Below are 14,370 nucleotides of genomic sequence, written 5' to 3'. Positions count from 1 at the left end.
AAAAAGCAATCAAAAAAGTGCCATTGAGAATGCATTTGTTGTCACTGAAATGCTCCATTTTCAGATATATCTTGAAGCTGTCTGCCTTGTTTTTGCTGAGAAGAGCCACGGTGTAGCTATTTCATTATGTTTTAAATGAAAAATTTTGTTTGTGTAGTGTGACTATAGAGGTACAAGGGGAACAGTCATCTTGGAGCCCTCTGTAAGGAGGTTTGCGACACGCGGTTCGCTGTTCACAGCTGTTTATTTCCTTATTGATGACAAGAACAGACAGGGGGATTGAAATATGCTTTAAATATTGAAAAATTCCTTATCTGTTTTATATATTAAATATAACTCAGCAGACTGGCTCGTCGAAGGAAAACGGTGAAGCTGTGCCGAGCTCTGTCTGACCTAGTGGTGTACACGAACTCTGTGGCAGCCCAGGATATCGTAGATGACGGTAAGGCTGCTGGCACAAGACTTACGCTTGCCTTTTTCACTTTTCTGTTTGGATGGGAAACATGTCTGCGTTCTCAAGGTTTCCCTTGTTTTTCAAAGATGTTTTAAAAGCAGAGTACACAGAATCACAGAATCATCTAGGTTGGAAAAGACCTTGAAGATCATCTAGTCCAACCATTAACCTAACCTAACCTAGGTACCTATTGCTTTTATTTAACTGATCAAAGTTATTTAGCTGATCAGAGGAGGTCTGCCTGAGGGGATAAATTGCTCAGAGGGAAGGTTTAGGAATTGGAAAAGATTACGTGGATTCTTTAGAGAAAGGATGAGTTTTCAGAAATTTGTATGAGAGAGAAATTTCCCCTGGCTGTAAGCTCTTCAGTAAGATAGTTTTGATCATGCTGCTGTTAGCAGATTCTCCACAGATTCTTCATAGCAGTCATGTCTGGGGTTCTGTGGGAGAAAAGGCCTAGCAGTTAGCTTGAGCTCTTGCTCGGCTTTCCTTTTGAGTCTGGGAACTTGAGGGTAGAACAAAAGACCCTCCTGGAAGGGGGGAAACTGGTGCCCTTCAGTTATACAATGTACGTGACTTGTGTATGACAAGACAATCTATCGTTGTAACTTTGGACTAAATCTCATGTTCCACTTGATTAATACCAGTGTAACTGAAGTCCCTGTCTCCCGAGTTTGCTTTTTAACTTTGTTGATTTATCAATACACACAGGGTCAACAGGGAACGTGCTGTCATTCAGTGAAACAAGAGCCCACCAAGCAGTGCAGCAGAAGGCCGAACAGTTTATGCTTTACAACCAGAAACAGCTTACAAGGGTTTATCCATCAGCCTATCGGATCGACTCCAGCAATTTCAATCCTTTACCTTACTGGAATGTTGGCTGCCAGTTAGGTAGGTGTTGCGTGAAAAACTTCCCAGTTCTTGTGTGTGCTAAGTAAATATTATCTTCATCAATGACACCTGAGCTTTCTCTTTTTAACAGTGGCACTAAACTACCAGTCTGAGGGACGTGTGATGCAATTAAATGAAGCAAAATTTAGGGTAAACGGCAACTGTGGTTATGTCCTCAAACCTCAGCAGATGTGCAAAGGTAATGTCCCACTATACATTTATTACTGTAAGCACCAAGCCTTTCAGAAAGTGTCTCCATGGGGGAGTTGTGAAGACACAAGAAAGGGAAGTAAGAACATGTATAGAACCTTTCATATTTCCATACATTCATAACTCTTAGACTGTGTAAGTACTAGTATGCAATCTCTTGCTGCTGTTATAGATGTATTTTGAGGGCTCCATCTTATTAATATGTGTTTAAAAAAAGAGAAAGTGTTCCTAGGATAGCCAACTGCAAGAAAGTAGAAAAAAATAAGCAGTGGCCCAGTATCCAGGACTTGGTCCAGCTCTCGAGCAAGTCAGTGGAATTATTTTGTTCCCTTTAAAAGGATTTGGTTCAGTCCTCAAAGCGCTGTTAGAACAGGAGCTGTGGTTTTTCAGTGTTATGCAATGACAATCCTTCCATATTTTGGAATTTGGGATCTGATTGTGCCCCTGTATCTCTAATTTTCTTAATGTGGCTAAAAGAAGCAGTGGCATTGTTGACAGGTACTTGAGAAATGGTAGTGGAAGTTTGGGTACTTGAAGCCGGCCTTGCTGCTGCAGGAAGCAGCTTATGCAACCGTAGCTGCTTGTTCTCCTGAACATCTGGGCAGCTGTGCAAGGCACAAGGTCAGAGTGCTGATCTGGGTTATAACTGTGAGGCTTTTTGAAGCTACAGAAGAAGGTTGTTTGGTTTTTTTTTTCACAGGTGTCTCGCAAAACTCTATTATTAGAGGGGTCCTTTCTATCTTGTAATCATATAAACAAGCGCTGCTCAGCTCAGAAAATGTTGTAAGAAAGTGGAATGGAATTTTAAAATTAATGAACAGCTGTTCCATACTCTCTGTTACTTGCTTATGACTGCATTTCAGCTGTATGGATGCATCTTGGGGGGACAATATTTATTCTGTGTAGCTTTTTCCTTACGTTTCTCATTCCTTGCCATCTTTTAGGCACATTCAACCCCTACTCTGCTGATCCACTTCCTGCCAGTCCTAAAAAACAGCTTATTCTGAAAATCATCAGTGGACAGCAGCTACCTAAGCCTCCAGACTCGATGTTGGGAGACAGAGGAGAGGTAAGATACTCCGATACCAACAAATGCTTCCACAAGAGGTCCTGGAGTGACATGGCAGCATAATTAAATACACCAATAAATTAAATACACCAATAAATTTCAGATATTGTCAAACTTTTGGTCAGTACTACATTTTCCCACAGTGTCTGTGTCCTACACATGATGTTTAAGAACTGATTTGTTTCATATGTTGAGGGTAACGTCACTTTTTTGAAAATTAGTCATAGCTGGTCATAGCTCTTGAGGCTACAAACTTACATCAACTTACACTTCATGAAGCCATGATTGTGCTGCTTGAAAAATCACGTGAATCAAAGGTTTTTGCATTCTCATATGAATTTTAATTAACACTTCATGAATTTTCTTAAAAATTGACCTTCACTTGTAATATTAGCTTGCATTTAAAATACTTTGTTTTTAAAAAATAGATAATAGATCCCTTTGTTGAGGTGGAAATGATTGGGTTACCTGTTGACTGCTGTAAAGATCAGACCAGGGTGGTTGACGACAATGGTAAGAAAATCTAGCTGATTTCCTCTTCTTAGAGTAATTATAAATGTTTCAGTATCTGTTATTACTTCCTAAATTGCAGAGCTGCTTATCTGATGAAATCAAACAATTGTATTTTATCAAATGAATTGTGCTTTCTAGACAGAATTTCTGGTGTGGGGAGAGAGACATGTCTGAGGTGAAGGACAAGAGCTGTTCACCACAATGTCTTTCTCTTGGATTGTTCTTAAATCTCCTTTATGCAGAGTTCCAAATATATATATGTATATATTAGTGTATATAAAATACACATATAACTTCAAATGCAATGAAAACAAACCATGTCCTAGGCAGTTTCACTGCCACTTCAGCCTTCATGGGAAGGAGATGAGTAACAGTGGGGTAGCCTGCTGCAGCAGGAGAAGTGCCCATCAGTTCTCACAGGCAGTTGCAAAACCGTGGGGAAAAAAGGTAGTTCCAGTTTGTTTTGGTCTATCTTTAGCCTGCCATAGTTCTGCAAAACAACAACTTGACTCTGTATCCCTGCCAGCTACCCAGCCAGAACAATTTTGTTTGTAAAAGCAGTCTAAGAGACAGATCTTTCACTTTTAATTACTTACGTGATGGAGCCTGGGAGCGCCTAGGTCTAGATGAGCAATAATTAATGAGTTTTCATTTGTGCATTTGGTCTGCTTGTTTCTTATGCCTCTTGCTATGCATCATGAAAATTGAGGCTAGTGCTTGCTGTGTTCTGGTTTTCCAAAATTTCTGTGCTGTTTGTTTTACAGGGTTTAATCCTGTTTGGGAGGAAACTCTCACTTTTACCATCCACATGCCTGAAATAGCTTTGGTGCGATTTCTTGTTTGGGACCACGATCCTATCGGGCGAGACTTCGTTGGACAAAGAACTCTGGCCTTTAGCAGTCTTGTGCCTGGTTAGTCCCACTTGTTTTCCTTGACTTAGAAATCTAGCTGAAGAACAAACACCTTTGAACTTAAAGTGTAAGATGAGGTTATCAGCATAAGATATATGCTTATATCTCTGAGAGTTCATGTATGAGCTTGGACAATTCTCCTGGTATCTTAGGGTGGTGTATTCACCATTACCCGAAGGAGTCTGGCTGTCTGCTTTTGGAAATTACTACTACTTCCTTCTTTATAACAATTTGTACTGGGGGGGCTTGGAAAACCTGTGAGAACATAAGATAAGTTTTACTAGAGCCATAAGGTGGTTTACTGCATATATTTCCCTTTTATAGACAATCGTTGCCAGTTGTGCATAAACTGCAAACTGTTGATTATTTGTGGTGCAATATTTTTGTTTTATTAGGTTATCGTCATGTGTATTTAGAAGGAATGACAGAGGCATCCATATTTGTTCATATAACTATTAATGAGATCTATGGAAAGGTAGGTATATCTGGAAATTTACATCTCTTATGACTTTATTTTAATTCTTCTGATAGAAATGCATTTAAATATGCTGCAGAACCTTAAGATTTATGTGGTTTCTAAATGATTCTTACAGTGTAGGTTCGTGGCATTTTGTACATTGGATTAGCAGTGCCTAGCTCTCTCTGGCACTGATCAGTAATAAAGTTTAAACAAATTATTCAGATCATACAGCAGTGAAAAAGCACAATGTCTGATTCTCTGTTGCCCTCAACTTGATGTCTTCATTTATACTGGTATCTGCGTAGGTATCCTCGTACACTGCTAAGCATCAGCACGCTCGAGGAAGCAAAATGCAATTCCTTATTCGTAGAATTTTCTCTGAGGAGCACTGAGCCAGGGCACCCGTTCACAGCACACCCCTGTCCAGTCAAACCCTTGGCTCTCTCCAGCAGAGAAACCCCAGTAGCAGCACAGACGTGCTGCGCTCGGGAAGCAGAAGGGTGCAGCTCAAAGTGTGGGGGGGTTCCTTGCAGGTGATCAGCAGGGGAAGGATAACCTACTGTCACTCTAGTCTTAGCATGCATGTACTTAGGAATGTTCTTACTGTTAGCACCTAATAATTATCACCTCTAGATACAGTAAGTATATCTCTTCAGTGTGTTAAATTAACTTTATTTTAGAAGTAAATCTTGAGAACTGTAACTGCACCAGAACATGGTATTTGACAAGCTATTTTTAGCAGCTAATCTAAGCTTTAAATCTTTTGAGTTTTAGTGCATACATATTGCTTTTCTGCAAGATTACTAATTTTAAAATGTTTTTAAAACGGAAGTAAAAGCACAGTACTTTTTCTCTGTGTTTCTGCTTCAACTGCCTTCACGAGCAGTTCACAAGAGGTCACTGGAGATAACTAGCACAAAGAAATTAAGGCCATATTCAACAGGATGCTAAAATAAAATAGCCATTTGTAATGATTTTTAAAAAAAAAAGAAAAAACATATACACAAAAAACCCCACAAACAAAACCCCCCACCTTTATGAAGGGTATAGGTTGAAAAGAACAGTCAGCCCTCAGTCCTTCTCCCTTCAGAGAGTGGATGCAGAGAATGTCGTGTCAGATACATAAAACCACAGTTGTGCGAGCACCGAAAGAAAGCTCTGTGGAACAGAGATAGAAAATAACATAGACAGGGCCTAGGGGCTGAGATTTGGTGTAGTCTAGATCCTCACTTAACTCCGTGGCCTTTATCCTTACTGATCCCGTTAGATCACCGCCTGATCTAGTGACAGCTCTGTAAATCGCTCAGATGTCTGTCTGACTCTTGGCGTCCCTGTCTGGGCTCAGGGCCCGGTGTTTCTGTGTGCTCGTCTGCTCTTGCCTCCCCAGTGTTCCTCCCGCCAGGGAGGACAGCGGCAAGGCGGTGGAGGGAACGGCACTGACTGTGCCAGACCTGTGCACATTCTCTGCACAAAGAGAAGCTTTTAGTATTCAAGGTGGACTTGATTACTCCTAAATCAGCGTAAAAAGAAAAGCAGTAGTGAACAGCTTGGAATGCCCGTGCAATATATTCCTGGATCTGTACACATCTGAGTACGTGTGTGAAATCACACACAGTTTTGGTGATAGTCTGCAGTGTTTGGCTATTGCTCTTGGCTCATGTGCTCATCAAAGAAGAAATATGCCCAAGAAAACCAGTAAAGAGTAGCTTTGTAGGAAGACAAAAGAAGGGGGTGGGGGGAAGACCCATTGAGACTTGATGTCTGTATTGCTTAGTCTATTCATCTAATGCTTGCCTTAATGACGGGCTATATTATTGTTTCTAATGTATAAACAAAGACAGAATGCACATTTGCATCCTTACAAGTGAGGCTATCTGGACAAGTTTGAGAGAGACTGACGTTAGACTAATAAACAGTTTTAAATTATTTGCTGTAGAGGGTGTTATATTTACAGCTGATGTACTATTACCGTATTTGCTTGTGTCACAGTCTTGAAAACATTAGCCAAATGTATTTGCATTTTTTTGCCTTTCAGTGGAGCCCTTTAATCCTCAATCCCAGTTACACAATATTGCACTTTCTAGGAGCCACAAAGGTAGACCTCATTAGCATGCAATTTGCACTTACTGGGCACAGATTTTTTTCAAATGGTTCCTAATCGCATGATCTGCAACTACCAAACTTACATCATTCTTCATTCAGACTCTGAAACATTTGAATATTGCTTTGATGAAGCCCATGCATAAAACTCCAAGTTAATGTGTAGCCTGTCACTGCAGTACACTCCTTGCAGTCTTGTCATCTCTGATTAGGAGACTTTGAGAAAACTTCTCTTGTAATTGTGTCAGGCTGCCATCCTAATGAGGAGAAATACAGACATGCATGAATTCATGGAGACCTATGTTGATAGTTCCTTGGTCAGAGTAGATGTGAATTGCTTGGTGTGAATTTTTTGCTTTGCTGCATTTTTAACTTTGTCTTCATCATTCATAAATAATCTGAAAGCAGCCCTTTTCATTGTACTCATGATATAATAGTCTGAACTCACTCAAAACTGTGGTGGTTATTTTTCCTTTCAGAATAAGCAGCTGATAGGACTCAGAGGGTTGTTTAACAAGAACCCGAAGCACAACTCTGCTGAAACCAGTGGGCCCTATGTTCGGAAGCGATCTATTGGTGATCGAATTCTCCGGCGCACAGCCAGTGCCCCAGCAAAAGGTAGAAAGAAAAGTAAAATGGGTTTTCCAGAAGCTACTGAAATTAAAGACAGTGCATCTGAACCAGTAGACTTGAAGGACAAAGAAGGAGTTGTAAGGCGAACAAGCCGGAGTTTGCAAGCCCGTCCTGCTTCTATGCCCGTGGACAAATACCTTCTTGTAGGACCGACGTGCCCAGAAGATGAAACTGCCCAAGATGCCAAAGGAAAAGAAAATGCATCTGGTAAGATGCTTCCAAAATTAGTTTTGATGTAGTAAGTTGAAATAGTCTATTAAAAGGCTTGGATATGGGGGCCTCATGCAAGTAGTTTTATTCCACTCAAACAAGAGTTACTGGGCAAAATTACATATGATTAAGATTGAAATATTTTAACAGCTCCTTAAACTGCTTGGTAAGTGAGACCCTGGAAAGCTGTCTACTCTCCAAAGTAAGAAAATGAATTACAATAATTTCTGGAAGTGCTCTTAAAAGGACACTTGCCAAATTTCATAGTTTAAGAACCAACCTTTGATTATGCTTCATCAATTTCTGTTTTGCTGCTGTCCTTTTACTTACGGAAAGAGTGCTGCTGGCGTGGTAGCTTTTCTCTCCCCATTTTCAAAGGGGAAGAACAGCATGCAGCATATGTTTTTAGAAATAGTGTGGGTAAAGACTAATGCAGATTTTCAAATAGATGTAAAAGGGGTAAAAGTAGGTCAAACTGTATCCAACAGCCTTGTTGTTCTCCCATTACCTAGGTTAATTAATTTCATTAATTTACATGGAAAGCATATGTTAGGATAAAATCGTAGTCTTATGTTACTGGTACACAATACAATTCTTAAAATAGCTTTTTTCTAAGTGTATTAGGCAATAATAGTCCTGGTTTTGAAATCCAGTTATTCCCACGACTACAGCAAAGTTAGTGTGTTTGACCTGCCTCATATCTGATTTACTGGAATATTTCTATAAGTCTAGGAAGCTTTGAACACAATGGCTGTCATTCATTACACCTGCTGTCTCCACCATGAGCTCGTCCCTAGTCTAGGGTGTCTATACTGCTTTTTGGGGCTGTTTCTGGTTTGTTTGGGGTGAGCGTTCACACTCCCCCAGGCCGTCCCCACAGGGCTGCAGGGCAAGCCAGACCCTCAGCTGCTGGTCAGTTGTGACAGCGCAGCGTTCCCACGGCAAGTCGCACAGGGCTCTGCCTCGTCTGGCGCCGCGCAGCCAGAAGCACCCTTGGTCTCCCTTGGTGAGAATCAGAGAGCACACTGAGACCCCCTCTTGGCCGGGGGGTGACAGAAATGCTGCTCTGCTCTGAGTATCGTCAGCTATGGAGCAGCAGTTGCCAGCAACCACCCTAAAATAGGAGAACTGCCAGGCACAGATAAGAACATGGTGTTAAGCCACCTTTGTTCTCCTTGCCCATAACAGTGGCTTTGAAGGAACAAATAATCTGCACATCACCTTGAAAAAGAACTTACTTAGGAGAAACAGCAAGCAAAATCAAGCCAATTCATTTTCTACCACCCTGAGAAGAAACTGTAGACAGGAAAAAGAATATTCCTCGTAAAGGAAGTTAACTCTGAAATGCTGTATTTTAAATTGAAAGATGCTCTAGATAAGCCTGTGAAGATGATACAGCTCAGCCATTCTTTGCAACAGATGTAATAATTTCTTAGATATTTCTTCCTAAAGATGCTACAGACAAAGCCACAAAATTCTTTCAGAAGAAACTTCCACACTTTTTGGAGGTCACAGTTGCTTTTACAGCAAAATAACCTTTGCAGAAAACACAGGCCCTGGTGAGAGGACCTAAAAAGCTGTGACAGGGAATGAATCCTGCCCCTCCTAACTCTGAGAGGACTAGATCCTGTCCGTCCCTCTGAGGCTTGCTCCTAACCCCCATGGAGGAGGACTCTGCCTTAGATAGAAAGAAATGAGACATGAAGAAGGTGGAATTCCAGGTGGAGTCCTCTTCTGCCCCCGAGGAACCTTCTCCCTTCTCTGCTGCAGGGCCATCTGTAGCTTAGTGGTGGACATAAAGAAAAGCAACCTGCGCCCTTTTTTTTTTTGTGGAAGCGCTTACTTTGAATCATGGTAAGAAGAGGTACAATGCAGCCTTGTGCACGTACAGGAACAGGCTGGGGTATTCCCAGAAAGTATGTTCGGCCTAAATGTTTTAGACTGAGAAGTGACTTCACCATCCCAGAGGTCCTGGTCAGCTGAAGCGTTCGTTATTACAGGATGCCGTCAAGAATGGAAAGGCCTGGCTGTCCAGCAGAGATCTTTCTTGCTAAAATACTACAGCTGAGCATATCTTTGCTGCCTCAATTGGAATTATGCCAAGGCCATTTTCTCTGCTGTTCTTTATAGGAAAAAAAAATACCTACAAATCAAAGAAATGTACATCTCTTCCATCCTTATGTAGGAACACTGGAAAGCTTGGGGAACTTTTCACATTTTGGAGATCAGCCTTTAATGCCATGTGCATTAAAAATAGCTCTTACTGTACGGGTGTCAGTCACTGTTAATGAATGATCAGGGCTTCTCTTGTTTCTTCCTCGGGTACCTGATTTCTAGCAAATGTTAGAAACAGTATGTATCATGCTAGGCTTACTGTTAGAGTCCCTGCTTAATTAAAAGCTCTGAAAGAGAGCGCCATGGAGCTCAGATTTGGCATATAAAGACAAGTAAGAAGACCTGGTGGAGGCAGTATCTAATGCATATTTTTCATGGAATTCAAAATCTTGCTCTCATGAATGCAGTATGCTTGTAGAAGATCAAAAATGAAATCCTTAAATTGTAACATTTTACAATAACTACATGTGAAATACAGTCTGGAGTCCATTTACTTGATGCTTTTTACTCAGCTCTTTTAAGCATGCCTCTTGTTGCAAAGTATTATGTTTTTTAACAGAGCTGTTTTGTTCTGTCTTTATTGCCATGCTTCTTTATAGTACAAATCTGACTAGGAACACAGCTAAAGGTAATACCACATGCAAGCTCTGATATGGTACCTCATTAACATTATTTGCAACCAGTATTACATCACGTGTTTGATGTAATAGACATTCAAAGGAAGTTTCAATGAAGTGCCTGCAGTTGTATTTTTCCATTTATTCATATCACACAGATAATTTGTACTAAACCTGCACAACCCCATAATTAAGTTCTGTCACAACTGTACCTAATTTTGCGTTCTCCATTTGTCTTGTCTAAGGACAAAATAGTTGTTAATAAACAGAACACAATATTGTATGCAACTAATATGTTTCTTATTTAATTTAGCCAACAGTGATGACAATGCAAATGAGAAGGAAACAAACTTGAAAGAATCTGGTTTTACATGTTCTGAGAAAACAACAAATACTTCAAATTTGGCATCTCAATTTAAGAAGAATGACCAGAAGGAGACTACAGTTGACTCTTTAGTACCATCTCCACAGGAGCAACCTGACAGTTTAGTTTTTGCAAGTGGTGTAGCTGAACCAAATCACCTCATAGGCTATCAGGAAAATAATCTTCCTGTTGAAACGGTCCCTCTAATGCAGGGCTCTGATTTTGAAATTTCCACAGAAAAAACAAATGACAAAAACTATGCAGACAGTAAAAAGGAAGATGACACAGGAGGGTCTAAGGAGGAGAAAATAACTCTTGTGGGGGCTTCTCTTTCTGAAAAAGTAGAGATGGAAAATCACAAATATGACATCATCATGAAAAGCACTGCAGCACCTCTTTCTTTGACAGATACTTCTCCTACCCTTTGCTCTGATGTTCCTGATCTGCACTCCACTTTAACCATAGAAGACAGTGACATTTCTCGCCTTATAGATGAAGTTTCTTTAGCAAATGAGAGCGAAATGGATAGCGCTGTCTCAGCTCTGATCGGACAGCTTGATGTCACAGATGACCCAACTGATCTTACCACAGTCTCGAGCCTTCATGGTGCTAGCAGCCAGACCTTCAGTGTGCTGGCTACGCGCCCACACATGCTTACTGCGGATCTTAACAGTCCCTGTAAGCACAATTTTGCTACCACAAAATCCATCAAGTCCCCTTTATTCTCAACTCCAGATACTACCGTGTTCTCCAGCCCGGAGACTGCAGAGTACTCCGTGTACACAATTATCCATGAGGCAACTCTTACACCAGCTTCTGAGTGTAAGACCCACAGTGAATTAGTTTGCAAGAAAAAGTTAAACAGTATAGAAAATAACTTGCCCAGCTCTCCTTGTCCTTCATCTCTCTCTTTGCTAAATGCAAATCCCAAAAGAAAATGTGGAACAAAATCTGGAACAAGCTGGGAAACCCCCGAGTGTGCCAGTTCTTTTGCTTCCAATAGCCTCATCTTTGAGGAGACACTAGTTGACCCTCTCGCTGGTGAAAATTCAGAAAGCAGCAGTCTTGTAGAAGTAGATGGGGATTCTCAAGATCTCTTGGTAACTACATGTGAGTACAAAAGGGAAGACATGAGCCAGTTGGCTTCCCCTTTGAAACTGAGGCAAAAACAGGACACTGGGCCTGGTGGTGAGAGGACCTCTGGGAACAGCACAACTGTTGAGCTCTGTGCTGCTGCCCTGAACTGCCCGGATAATTTCAGGACTGCAGGGAGTCAGCTCCCTTTTCCAATGTGTGAAAACATTGGCTTTTTGTATCATCATCATCATTCAGATAAGCAGAAAAATGTAATGTGTACCTCCGAGAGATCCCAGCTCAACATACACTCACCGGTGCTCAAAAACGCTTTGGCTTTCCCACCTCGGTCAGCCATCAAGCAGACTAGCCCTTGCAAATCCAAGAGTCTTGGTGACTTGACATCAGAGGATATTTCCTGCAATTTTGAAAGTAAGTATCAATACATAAGTAGGAGCTTTATCTCATCAGGCATGAGAGACAAGAAACTTGCTGCTATGAAGAATATGAGACCCCATTCTACAGATGCTCTGACGGAACAGCTGCGGAAGCTGGTGTCCCTGGACCAGGAGGACAGCTGCCAAACGCTCTACTCCAGGCAGATTGATGAAGACTGCCCAAGAGCACTGGTCAGAAAACTCTCATCCAGAAGCCAGAGCAGAGTACGAAATATAGCCAGCCGGGCCAAGGAGAGGCAGGAGGCTGCCAGCAAGCAGAAATCCTCTAACACGAGTAGCATAGCAGGGGTTGTCCTTCGGAACAAGCCTTCAGCATCTCCTCATGTTATCAACAGGCACTCAACGGGCTCGTACATAGCCAGGTACCTGAACGGCTTCCCTGGGGAGGACGCCGAGGGCCGAGGAATACCAGAGGGCGCGTGCGCGGCTTTGCACTATGGCTGTGGTGACCAGTTGTACGCACACGATTCTGTTCTGCAGCTGGAACCCAGTAGTGATGATAAGCCTGAAATTTATTTTCTGCTGAGACTGTAGATTGTATAAATGTACATCTTCAATGTTTACAAGCTATTTCATTGAAATGAAGGATTTTTAGCAAGAAATACTGTTTTGAGGGTTTAAATTATTTAGAAATGCAATTTCATGCTAGTGATTCAGTCATGATTTAATGTGCCCTTTCCTGTCAGCTCATGTACATAGAAACCATGCTCCACCCTTACGTATGTATTACTTTGATTTAGAAATTATGAAGTGAAGTCGTCTGGGGACTGTTTGCATGCAGTAAGCATTGTAGCATTTTGTATTTGTAATGTATGTCGTTTTTAAGTCGAGCACATCTGTGCTCAAAAGCCTAACATTGCAATGAATGCAATAGTATTCTCTTTTCCTGATGGCCTATCCTGCTGTTCGGAAGAAGATTTTTAGCGATGGCTTTTGGTCTTTCATGCAAATTCAACGAAGCATAGTGCTTTCTGTTATTGGTCATGTCCTTGGGATTAGGCTGCTGAACTGGGACTCATGCTGCCCGACGAGCAGCAGTCTTGGAATGGGACCCTTCATTAGCATCACTGTTTTCGCTCTGACTTGTACGTAATTGTTAATTTTACATGCTTCCATCTATGAATTATGATTCTACAGCAAACAATTTGTAGAATTAGGGTTAGTCCAAATCTGTGAGTAATGTCTAGGTTTGTCTTCTGCCTGCTCTATGAAGTATAATGACAGTTGTCTTCCTTTTTGGTCGCTGTGTTGAATGTTCATTTCAGGACAGAGTGTGGGAGTAATTCTGCATTTATGAATGAAAAACACTTAATTTCTGCATATTTTGTTATGTATTTTTGCTCTTGGTTGCGTGTGTAGCTTCAGTACAGTAGCAGATCTGTTTTCTGTATATTTGTAATTTTATTGCTAAATTGTTGACAGTCAGTGGAATATTTAAAGCTGACATGGTAGAGTAACTATTTTGTTTGTCCATCTTTATCTTTTTCTATGAATGCTAAAAGTGAATTGAGTGAGTAATCTCAAATACCTGAAGCTTCCCTGTAGGGAACAACATAGCTTTATTTTGGTTTTAAGATATTCTTTGCCTTTGCTGTAAGTTTTTTCTTATATGTAAAAGACCTCTTTCTTTTGTAATGCAGAGTATTATTATTCTTGAAAACATCATTAAAATAGATTTTTAAGCACTTGGTTACATGTTTACTGAAACTGTAGCAAATACAGTTATGCTTCAGCTAACAGTAGTTAGCGATTGCAGACATCTGGATTGCCATGAGCTTGCAATAAGGTTTCAGAAAGGGAAAAACTTATGTCATTTGATGTGATGGTAATGGTTCTTAGCTAGAAATCTGCAGCTGAGCCTCTTCTCTTTTCTGGATAGGAAGATGTGTTTATTGAGTATGTCTAACTGCCTGCATATTCCCGTTTTGTTCCATTAAGGGTCTAACAGATGCAACTGGCTGTTGTTTCGATCACCTGGGAGAGAACAATGTATTTTCTGAATAAAATGCATTTTTCCATGGAGAAACAGAACCAGATACTGGATTAATCCCTTAAGCTTTGAATTTCTCTCTCGGTACTTGTGGTGTAGTTTGGAAGGTGCCGTTGAAGCCATCTCTAACTTCAGAGAAGTTCAGAAGCTCTGTGCCTTGGAGTGTCATAACTTGGACCAGTACTGTTGGGGAGAGAGGTGGCTTCAACTTGTGACTTGCCTGTAGCTTGTCTGCTGGGGCAGTTTAGAGATGGTTTCCACGTGAAGGAGTGAATGTGTGCAGGCTGTATCCAGATACATT

The 14,370-nt window shown here is 41.0% G+C and overlaps 1 protein-coding gene across 4 annotated transcripts in view; it reads left to right on the top strand.

Moving 5' to 3' along the window:
* The window catches only part of PLCH1 (phospholipase C eta 1), a 58,351-nt gene extending 44,587 nt beyond the window's left edge, over positions 1-13,764 (top strand). For 2 of the 4 annotated variants that reach the window (XM_074878377.1, XM_074878376.1), the window contains exons 14-23: positions 345-442; positions 1,166-1,345; positions 1,437-1,544; positions 2,500-2,624; positions 3,053-3,137; positions 3,902-4,048; positions 4,444-4,523; positions 6,544-6,603; positions 7,088-7,448; positions 10,497-13,764. In XM_074878377.1, coding sequence (XP_074734478.1) covers positions 345-442; positions 1,166-1,345; positions 1,437-1,544; positions 2,500-2,624; positions 3,053-3,137; positions 3,902-4,048; positions 4,444-4,523; positions 6,544-6,603; positions 7,088-7,448; positions 10,497-12,613 — 3,361 coding nt within the window. In that variant the 3' untranslated portion in view covers positions 12,614-13,764. Of the gene's footprint in view, positions 1-344; positions 443-1,165; positions 1,346-1,436; positions 1,545-2,499; positions 2,625-3,052; positions 3,138-3,901; positions 4,049-4,443; positions 4,524-6,543; positions 6,604-7,087; positions 7,449-10,165; positions 10,195-10,496 lie in introns of all 4 variants that reach the window. The other 2 variants (XM_074878379.1, XM_074878378.1) reach the window with 2 other exon arrangements.
* Positions 13,765-14,370: the final 606 nt, after the last annotated feature.

This window comes from Strix uralensis, chromosome 9 (genome assembly GCF_047716275.1).
Source record: "Strix uralensis isolate ZFMK-TIS-50842 chromosome 9, bStrUra1, whole genome shotgun sequence".
Taxonomy (NCBI): Eukaryota; Metazoa; Chordata; class Aves; order Strigiformes; family Strigidae; genus Strix; species Strix uralensis.
This window is presented reverse-complemented; position numbering and strand designations above follow the sequence as displayed.